The sequence below is a fragment of the Centruroides sculpturatus genome, unplaced genomic scaffold, assembly GCF_000671375.1.
Source record: "Centruroides sculpturatus isolate CEXI.00-Female unplaced genomic scaffold, Cexi_2.0 scaffold1056, whole genome shotgun sequence".
Classification (NCBI taxonomy): Eukaryota; Metazoa; Arthropoda; class Arachnida; order Scorpiones; family Buthidae; genus Centruroides; species Centruroides sculpturatus.
The window spans coordinates 298927-309822 of NW_019385297.1; the positions used below are offsets into that span (position 1 = coordinate 298927).

Sequence of the window (10896 nt, forward strand, 5' to 3'; positions counted from 1 at the left end):
GTATTTACGGTTCCAGATGATGTCTCTCTTACGGTTCTAGAATATTAAATGGCAATCCTTCGACTGTATTATTAGAAAAAAACATTCGAACCTCCAACAACGACCACTTACCTGTAAACAGCAGTCATTTTTACTTATGATTAGGCCTATATATATATAACAGAGGAAAAATATGGCGATCGGTCAAATAAAAACCCAAGATTTTCACATTTTTTGACTCGGGGGATCTTCAAGCGTCGAGAAATACAAAACATTCGAGAGGATTTCTGTACGTATGAATGTTTCTGTGGGAGGTGGTAAATGTGGTTCACCCTGTTTGATGCTTAATTAATAACTTCAGTGTTTTTGTCAAAAGTTTCTGAAATTTTGTAAGGAAGTTTGTTTATTAGGGGGATTGAGGTTATTAAATCTTGGTTGTTAAAAGTCGAGAGGGTGTTCACGTGAAATAATGGGAGTCGTGTGTAACATCAGTAAGGTCAAACTTAACGACGATTTTTCTCTTTATTAGAATTTAAAATTTCTTATAAAATCCACCCGTAACTTCAAAATTAAGCCTTTTACCATTTTATAATAATTAAAAATATTTAAAAAGTCCATTATTTTTTCTTTTTTACAAAAATGCATATAACACCACTTTCAAACAACGGTCATATTTTATGTTTTCATCAGTAACCATTATTCAAAAGCTTGACTTTATTACTTCAATAATACTGTAAAATAAATTTTATTTTGCTTATTGATTAAATAAGAAAATATGTTAATGATTTTACGGTCATTGCTATTTATCTTCTTAAAATCAATTAATTAATTATTAAGTTTTAATTAAATTTATTAAATTTCGTTATATCTTGAAACTTAATTAATACTTATGATTGAAACGGCTCCTATTTATTAAAAATTAAATAAATAATATTATCATAAACGAAGTTTAATTAATATAAAATGAATTGTTATTTTTGTAGAATAGAGGAGCATTATAATATGGAAAACTCTTAATATATAAAGTTAATTCGGCTCTATTTTCAAGATTAATCATAAAATTGAAATGTTCTTCCTCTTCGATGTTCATTAAAATATGTGAATTCATAAATTATTTTATTTTGTTCATAAAATACAAAGTACGTCCGATAAAACGTAAGAACCAAAATGGCGTGCAATACCTCAGGTTCCATATCAATCTTCAAATAGTTATGTTAAAAGGTAATCGCTAGATGACAGCGCAATTTGTTTAAAAATTTTATAATAAAATTCTGTAAATATGTTCAAAAAGTAAAGAATTTTTTTTCTTTTTATTTCACGAAAATGTGAAAATTGCTATTGATATTCTTGAGTATTAAATTTTATTTGAGAATAAATTATATTTCATTAAAGTAATTTACTTAGTTTTATTTACTGTCTTATTTTTCAAATAATATACTAGTTATGCAAATTACTATTAACGACACTAACCAGAATTATCTAGTAAATGTGTTTAATTTTATAGATTGTAGATTAATTTTTAAAAACACTGTGGAAATTTCAACATCTGTAGATATTAAAGGGGAGGAGGAAAGATAAAAACCATTATATATTTTGTACTAGGAAAATTTTCACTCCTTAAAATATCGAGTTAATTGTTAAAGAACGTTTAAAAATAATGATAAAGCATTTTTTTCTGGCGTTTGGATTATTTGTGGTGGTTCAGGTATACATAGAATAGGAACTAATAAATATTTATTAATTTATTATAGATTTAATGATTAACATTCAAAATACGTAATTACCCTCATAAGTAATTACAACTTATTTTTTAAAATTAGTCTTGGCAAAAATGTATATCACACAGCGATTGTAAAGAATCTGAATGTTGTGCTTCTACGTTTGTCGATGTGGTTTGTTTTAAAAGACCTCAAAAAGGTAAAATACCGTAAAATTTCCTAAAGTCAATAAATAAATATATTTTTAAATAATATTTTATTAACAGGAGATGAATGCGATCCTGTTGCAAAACCTTTAGTAGCGTACAATATAACACTAGATATACATTTTCTGGGTTGTATGTGTCCCGAAGGTCTACAATGCAAACTTGGAAAGGCAAGTTTAACTTTTAGAGAAATTTATGTCAATTCGTATTTGTTTATTTTTCAATAAAACTAGTTTCTAGAATGAATTATGAATAATTATTTCTTTATTAAGAGTTCTACGTTCTGTTCTCGATGTGTTTTACAGTATTGATTGCATTAATTTAAAACAGTTTATTCAGTTTTAATTTTATATTTAAGGGATAAATTTAGTTTATTATTATAATTATATATATATTTCATGGTTAACGTATGAATTTCAAACTATTTAAAGAAAATTATAAATAGATATCTTTTATCTAATAAAAGTTACTAAATGCCTACATTTTATTTCTATACCTTCTATAATTAATTTAGTTATTTAATAGTTCAATATAAGAATATATTTTCTTTTTTAGGATTTAAATGACAAAGTTTACAGATGCAGATAAAACGATTATCAAATTTTTTAAAAATGGCCAATTGAAGACTTTAAAATATTGCTATAAAAAAGAAATCTAATAAATTGATTAATAAAAACGAGAATAAAGAAGTAAATTGTATTTTTTATGTAACAAATAAATTTAATGATGAAACGTCAGAGTTAGATATTTTGACTTAAATTTATCATGTTGAACAGCTATTTCTGTATTTCTTGATTAAATGCTTCGATTTCAGTAATTATGTTTTTCACTCTGAAAAAATTGTAGATAAGCGGTTCTCAACTTTTTTTGTCTCATTGTTCCCTTGAAGTTTGCTCAGTAGAAAAATCAACTAACTTGTTAGCATGTTGTTGCTCAGCAGCAGTCTTTTAAGTAACGAGCTCATACTAATTGTGACCTACTAATATTTGCATTATGTTATTAAAAATACAAAGTTCATATTACTTTTTATAGCCAAATACCTGTTTATATTTCACTACCCATACGAAAGAAATGGTTTTCAACTACGAATACCTGCTGCGCATATCGGAAAAGTATCAACAACGACGATGGCTATGTCGTTGATTTTAAAGCATTCCGTCTATTTTACTACTTAGATCATAATTTAATAAAAAATAAACAGTTAGGTTTTCAGTAGGAAAGCGCATTTTTGAACACTTTATCAACTGTAAACTTTAAACATATTGAAGTTTATATGTTCGCTGGACAAACTTACGACGTAGAAGCGAACAGAAATACCGAGTTAAGTCTTCCGCTCTTACTTATTTCTGGAGTTATTATGACATCATTCTCTTTCGTGTCTTGTTTAACGTTCGATGCTGTAAGTAGTAAACCGTTGATTGGAATTGCTGCCTATTTCAGTCCCTTGCTGGGAACAGTAGCTGCCTTCGGTTTACTGTTACATTGTAATGTAGAGTACGTTGATACGAACGTTGCTGTTGCTTTCCTGACCATAGGTAAGTGCCCCATTTTGATTTTCATAAATGCAAATTTTCCTATTTATCTTTTATAAAATGTAATTAGATATAAATTTTACAAGTACAGATTTTATAAATTACGTATTAAGTGCAAAATATAAAATTCTGACAAAATGATTATGAAATAATAATATACTGTATAATACAATTATAAATTTAGTAATTCATTGCATTCGTAATATTTCCATTTATCCGGCTGTTATGAGAGAGAAAATATTGTAGTTTGTAAAATTTGATTATCAGATAATTTTATTACTAGAACTTTTAAGCTTCTCTACCTTTAAAAGACATGAAAAGCACGAAAGCAAAGGTATTTTTTTATATATACCGTACGTGTATGTAGATATAAGTTGGCCCGTATTTTGCTTTAAGTCATACGATCCATAGTAAAACTGAAATTTTGCAAAAGTAATTTTTATATAAAACATTGATGATGGCACATTTTCGAGATCCAGTTTAACGGAAATTTTACTCTTATGAGATTTTTAGCATACACCTTTAGTTCTTCGCCCGAGTTAACTCGTGCAAGTTACATAGCGTTACATAAAACCCGGGCCTTTGGGTCCCGAAAATGTTTTTTCAATTTTTGGATGTTTCAGGTCTCCAAATTTTTTCAAAAATTTCAATGTTTAGGTCTCCAAATTTTTTCAAAAATTTTTACCCGAGCGAAAAAATTTTATCGTGATTTTAATCAACCGTCAATGACGCGCGATTAACGCTTAATTGTTTTTTAATGGGAGTTTGATATCAAATTTTATTCATCGTTCTCAAGTTGTAGTGCACGAANCTGAATTTTCTTCTGACATTTAAAATATGTGTGTATGTACAGTACTGTACCTTCGTTGCATTATACTGATTATTGAACGCGTGTAAAATGAAATTTTACTCTTCTTTGTTTTTGATCTTTGAAGTTTCGTACGTTACTTTTGGGTCACGTTGGACAATTTTTTCAAAGTTCTAATTCCATCTATAGTTTGTTATTTATCATTTGCAATATACTACTATACAAAGTGTGTAAGCAAAATCCATAAGGATTTCAAAAAGAACGGAATAATATATTTTATTTAACAAAGTCATAAGTACAGTGTATGCAAATTATAGTTATTAAGTTCAGCTTTTTGCTTTTGTGATATTTAAGATTATGTTTTGACTAAAAGATTTTTTTTTGCTTTAATATTTGATTTACAGACAGTAATGGCCTACGAGATACTGTGAGGTATTGCTTATAAGAATAAAATTGCATGGAAACAAACGAATTTTATCCAAATTTATGCCAATTAAAACTTTTAATGACGATTTTACTAAACGGCGTTCAGTAACATGATGATAATCTAAAATATATTTTGATGACGTCATCGTTTCGTTACATTATTGTTTATGACATCGAAGTTGACGGTAATTTTGCTAAATTGTATCATAATAGGCCTACAGTAACATATAAATGGACTATCTATATTTATGCCGTCCTTATCCCGAATAGTTTGTAGATATCTATCCTTTCCAAATGTTCTATCACATACAAGGCCCCTGTTCCATCTATAAAGAGATAGCCCGATGTAGTAAGAACAGAATTCTAAGGAATGTGGAAATTGTAGGGTTTCAGAAGAATCCTACAATTTCCTCACTCCTTAGGAATGAAAAAGACGTCATCGAGAAGAAATAGTGTCTCGGCCGAAACAACTTGAAAGGTTAGAAGAGTACAAATCCTTCGGGAAAAGGACGGTAGTTAACTTCGAGGAGACAGACTCTATTTCGTCAGGCTGGAGAGCGTATAAAAGTTATAAGTGAAGGTTTCTTCTTCCAATTGTCAGATTAGTAATACCTATCATGTCTTTCTTAATTATGGATAATTAACAAAGACCGAGATTAAAACAGTTCTGTTTATTTCGCCTATTTAAGAATGCATTTCGGATTGGTCCCTATTCGCGCTCACGGCTTCAATGTCTCCAACATAACGAAAAAAAGGTTAGTTCGTCTTAATATACTTTTGTTATCCACAATGATGGATATAGTGCACAATTTGTACACATCTTAATGGAGTAGTTTCTACATATCAGTCTCTTGAACTTACTGGCATGTTTTCCTTGTTTATTTTTTATGGGAAAAATGTCTTTTCTCACAATTATTAACTCCTTATTACTTCTCAGAAGGATTTTAACTTCGATATTCTGGTTCATAACACGACAAAGATCAAAATGTAGTTTTTATCGTCAATATTTTCACAAGTGGAAACCAAAGCTTTTACAAACAAACGATAACTACGAGCAATTGTTTATTGTGACATGGTCACAATGCCGGGCTGCAATTCTTAATCATATTTTGAAATCATTTAGTTCAAAATACCTCAAGTTAGTAGTGGCTTGTCCCTGTACATCACACTTTTTCGTTAACAATAGAGTCGTGCCGGTCATCTGTTAACTGACGTTTTGAATTGAAAAAAACGTGACTTTCGGTTTGAATCGGATGATCATATATTAAGTAATGGTCAGAATTGTCTTCCCCCAGCCAAATGTTCAGTACACGTGCTGTACATAAAATAACTTGCTATCACCCATAGAGTAAGCATATCTAAGCGACTAAAATAGAAGCTTTTATCAAAGAATTGTAAGCACCTGTTTTGTGCACTTGTTCAAGTGTGGCGAAATTTAACGAAAAGGTTTTTATTTACAAAATGCACGAAAAAGTAAAACAAATTTTATTTATTTTCATAATATTTTCGGTATTATGCGATCAAAAATAAATTCGTTAAGTGCTCGTGCTAAGAAACATTCTAAGTTATACTTTTTACCAATTTGTATGGAATTCTTATAAATACCTACACTTTCGTTTTTAATCGCATAATACTAAGAATATTACGAAAACAAAATAAAATTTACCTTCTATTGTTTACAGTAAAATCCAATAAAAAGCATTTATTTTAATTTTTTTAAAATATTTTTTATTTACTACTTTTTAGTATTTTGTACGAAACAATGAATTATCGAAAATTTTTCTTGATTTATGATTTCATTTAACGTATATTATTATTTAGATTTCGCTAATTTTCTGCTAAAATTGCTTGCGAACTGTAAAAACAAAGAATATGTATTCTTATCGGGAATACGTGTGTATGCAAAGTTAATTAAATCGAAATTGAATAACAATATTCCATCTAGACAAACAGAGTAAATTAATAAAACGTGTGTAAAAATAGAAGAGGCAACATCGAGAATCGATGAATCGTCACGAAATTTTTGAACATGTCAGCCAAATTTGTGGGGCAATTAAGAGAAAAGTAAGGTCATCAAAATATCCAAAGTTGGTTTCACCCTTGGATATTTCGAATTTTAAATCATAGAAAAGTACTGATGATTTTTCTTGAAATTACTAAAACTGCAAAACATGATAACAATTTTAATATTAATATTATAAATTAAGAACTTCATGCTATGAATATTACTATATAACATGAATATTATGTTTTACTACGAAAAATAAGATCTAGTTTTTTAAAAACTATATACTACTCTATTCTTTTTTTTAGAATTTATAATTGATTTCGTTATGATGAATATTTTAAAGATTAATTTTGTATCGTATGTAAATAATTATTTTGTATTATATCATGCAATCTCGAAACTGCCGAATTTTATAAGAGAACAAGAATTGTCGCTAGGTAAGGGACACCCGATAATGAACTACGAGCCATATTGACCAGATCAGTGTTGTTCTTGGTCTGTTCTCTTGTATGGGGCCACTTCTATTTAAACGAACGAGCCTTTAATTAACATACACATAACACAGTTCGGATAGAATTTTCACTTCGAACTGCGAAGTAGCCGTATTTCGCATTAACCAAATTCTTTAACGTGTAAATCTCTATATCCGGGGCCCAGACAAAAGTACAGTTACGAACTATTTGAGTTCGAATTAACGAAGATTTCTTGTATATACAATTAATTAGTTTTATAGCTGAATGTACAATAGAGCATCGTTTATCCGAAAGTCGGTTATCCGAAAGAATTCCAGTCGGTAAATTTAAATTTTCGCTAGTGCTGTGGCGCTGCATCTTTGCTATATCTTGGGCTACTCCAATATTTTTTTTGTTGATGTGTGTTTTTAGCTGGCAGCACTGGCACATTTGTGTGGTGGTTTTCCCAGGACTGTGTGTCATGTTGAATCGAACGTTTTTGATACTAGATTAACTTCCAAAGTATAATTTTTTTTGTTTTTATATTTTTCAATATATTTATTTTGTTTGTACAAAATAAAGAAATAATTTTTAACGATACAATAGCCACGATTATTATTTTAAAAAGTTTACATTAGGCTTAACAGCGACGAAAATTCAACGCAAAGCGACATGCAACGGAGAAAAATTTCAACATGGGATAGGTTAATATATTTTTTCGTACATAATCGGTTATCCGAAAAATAAGTTATCCGAACAACCCCAGTCCCCAATTGATTCGGNATCACAGAAATAATATTTAATCCCACATTCCATGCACTTCCATAACCCAAAGTTTCTACTTGAATACAAATAACAGTAAATAAAACAGCAATGCTGTAAGATATGTCAGAAATAAATGTAAAGAATATAACAAATACAGACAAAATAGCGATTCCTACGGCTTTCAAGTATATTGCAGGCATATTTAAATACTGATCGTACAATACAAACCACATGTTATAAACAAATACATCATATTTGCTCTCAGCTGCAATTTTACGTAATTCTTCGATTAAAGATTTTTCATCACGTCCGGTTCTGACATTGCGATATGCAAACAAACATCTCGAAGCTAAAATTTGATCACGATCCTTATTCCACAGGATATCATCTTCAAATATTCCATTGTAAAATTTTAAAAACACTTTTTTCAATCCGTCTAAAAATCCCTGCGTTGTATTTACATCAAAATCTTTAATCAAGTAATTTATTCTAGAATCACGAATATAAGACAAATATTCTCTCAACCAACATTCGGTATAATTGGGTCCAGTCATGTAAGGGGCACTTTCGAATGTTCTTAAGATGTTTTCTATGTCCATTTGAACGGATGAATTTGAATAATCTAGAGTTTGATTAAACACTAGCTGTACTGTAAGAGGATAATCGGTGAAATATTCATAATGCATTTTCGTATATTTCTCAGCGTAAGAATGGAATGGAAATATATCAGTGTAATCTAGTCCTTGTTTTATGGAATTAATATTATAAATTGCTCCTGTTAATAGACAAGTAAATGAAAATATTACTAATACTTTGATAAAGTTTTGGCTCAAAAAAGCACTTAATTTTTCGGGAAAACTTTTCGCTATCTTCATGATCTTCAGAATTTTTTCGATACTTGTCGAGTTTCTTTCTACAAAAAGTAAATTTTTGTTTAAGTATATTTGTAAAATAGTGATAAACTGATCGTAAACTTATATTTAATTTATCATATGTCTTTAAATATTCTGTTCAATTTTAATACAATAAATTCTGCTAATAGCTACAAAAATGTAAAATTTGATAATTGTACTCATTTTATACATAAATTTTACAAATATCTATTGTACCCAGTACAATAGATATTTGTAAAATTTATGTAAAATTAGACTATTATCTGATAGTTATGTTCATATTTAAATTAATTATTGTTACAACAACTTAAACTATATATTTTTGTGTTTAAAGACAAATAGTGATAGAAAATACTAGCGTTTTTTCATATTTCTTAAATTTTCTATATTTTTAAACCCATTTTTCGTTTTTATTCTTTTACTTTCTGTATTTGGTTTAGCAACAAAAGCAATATGAAAACAAATCAAGACAAACGAGTTCTTTTTCAAGTCATAAGATAAATAAATAATTTATCTATTTTATTGCTGTTTAATTTTTTTGCTGTTTTAACAATAATCAGTCATTCTTTCTAAACACGATTTTACATAATTGCTTTGCACGTAAAAGAATTATTTTTTGATATGTTTGTTTTTTATATTTTTAATACCTTTTAAATTCTGAAAATATTATATATGAAGCAACATTTTTTTTGTAAAACATAAATAAACATATATTGTAGATTTTTCTTACGTGGAATAATTTTTTATAAATAAAAAATAAAATTCTTACCTGTCTCATCTGTACGAACACGATATAAAAGTAAGGAATGGAAATTTTGCTTTTCTCTGTAACCGTCGATTGCCATCACCGCACCAAAGAAAAATATTTGATAAATATAATCGAATAACACTGATATGGCACTATATATACTGAAGATACGAATGTTTCTATAAGGAGTTATAACTCCTAAAATGAATGATATAAAATTGGTTAATGAGGTTATCGTTATGGAAATACAGACATCAGAAAAGGTTTCACTCATTCTTTGTTTGACACTGTGATTCTTATCCGTTCGTCTCCACGCAGCCAACAATACGAAAGAATCATCCATTCCGATACCTGAATAAATATTTCTACTGAAACTTTTACTAAAATATATACAAAATGTCAGAATTTAACAGTATAAGAGTATAAAATATATGTAAACAAGCAAGTATGCCCGGAGGTGCAGAAACAAATGATAAGAATAAACATTAAAATTACTAGATTTTTTGTATTTCTAACTCTTCCATTATATTCCATTTTACTATTTGATTTATACAACTACAAACGATATCTTACGTTACAGTCTACAACTACAGAAAATTTTAAATTAAGTAATGTTGCCATGATAATAAAAAAGGAAAATAAAACATCGGCACAGAAAAAGACTTCGAGCTCTACTTTGTGCTTAAAATCGTTGCACGTACCGTACATTAGTTCGGTTGAACGTTAGAACATATTTCAGCGTTATCAGTAGGACGTTTGGGACAATGGGTTTATGAGTTATGATATAACACTTCTATTTCAGCTGCTGAGTAATGATATAGCCCCTCTATTTCGCACTATATCATTGTCGCAGTAATTAAGTGAACGTAATTGAACAAAATATATATATTTTGAAGTTATATGCTTTTTTATAAAAATTATATTCAGTTTATTAGTTTAGATTTTTTACCAATAGATAAAACTATGTGTCAACCAGAAAATCGAATGGAGATAGAAATTACGTGATTTACAGAAATCAAATAGATATTTTGGGGTGGTATGTTCGACATTATCTCGGGTATACAAACGACACTGCCGAGTTTCGTAGCAATTAGTCGAACAGCCTAGGCGCGTAGTGCGAACAAACATCCAAACAAACGAACAAATGTTCTAATTTATAATTTATATATATATATATACATAGAAAATAGAAGAAGAATTCTGCCAGGCAAAATTTAATTATGCCATATATAGAAGAAACAGAGAAAACGCTGAATTATAAAATGTGTCTTATTGTTTAATCTTTCTTCGTATTTCCGTGATACAATTTAATATTAAGAATTTTTTTGTTTTTATTTGTATAATATATTGTTTACTGTAGC

General features: G+C 28.6%; 2 protein-coding genes across 2 annotated transcripts; one reads left to right on the plus strand and one right to left on the minus strand.

The window, feature by feature from the left end:
* The first annotated feature begins 1587 nt into the window (after window positions 1-1587).
* On the plus strand, window positions 1588-2509 carry LOC111637325 (U3-aranetoxin-Ce1a-like). The gene is made up of 4 exons (XM_023382803.1): window positions 1588-1684; window positions 1800-1896; window positions 1964-2073; window positions 2459-2509. The coding sequence occupies exons 1-4, from the start codon at window positions 1637-1639 to the stop codon at window positions 2489-2491; spliced, it is 288 nt and encodes a 95-aa protein (XP_023238571.1). The 5' UTR covers window positions 1588-1636; the 3' UTR covers window positions 2492-2509.
* A 4578-nt stretch (window positions 2510-7087) lies between these two features.
* LOC111637312 (patched domain-containing protein 3-like) lies at window positions 7088-10396 on the minus strand. Its single transcript, XM_023382785.1, has 3 exons — window positions 9557-10396; window positions 7918-8807; window positions 7088-7198 (listed from the first exon to the last, which is right to left on the minus strand). The coding sequence occupies exons 1-3, from the start codon at window positions 9876-9878 to the stop codon at window positions 7088-7090; spliced, it is 1323 nt and encodes a 440-aa protein (XP_023238553.1). The 5' UTR covers window positions 9879-10396.
* Window positions 10397-10896: the final 500 nt, after the last annotated feature.

Bases quoted from the DNA above. Each gene is read 5' to 3' on its own strand.
- LOC111637325 (XM_023382803.1), top strand. From the start codon at position 1,637: ATGATAAAGCATTTTTTTCTGGCGTTTGGATTATTTGTGGTGGTTCAG. The intron at 1,685-1,799 runs GTATACATAGAA...TTTTAAAATTAG, and splicing joins GATTATTTGTGGTGGTTCAG to TCTTGGCAAAAATGTATATC. The intron at 2,074-2,458 runs GCAAGTTTAACT...TTTCTTTTTTAG, and splicing joins TACAATGCAAACTTGGAAAG to GATTTAAATGACAAAGTTTA.
- LOC111637312 (XM_023382785.1), bottom strand. From the start codon at position 9,878: ATGGATGATTCTTTCGTATTGTTGGCTGCGTGGAGACGAACGGATAAG. The intron at 8,808-9,556 runs GTAAGAATTTTA...TACTTTTTGTAG, and splicing joins TGTTCGTACAGATGAGACAG to AAAGAAACTCGACAAGTATC.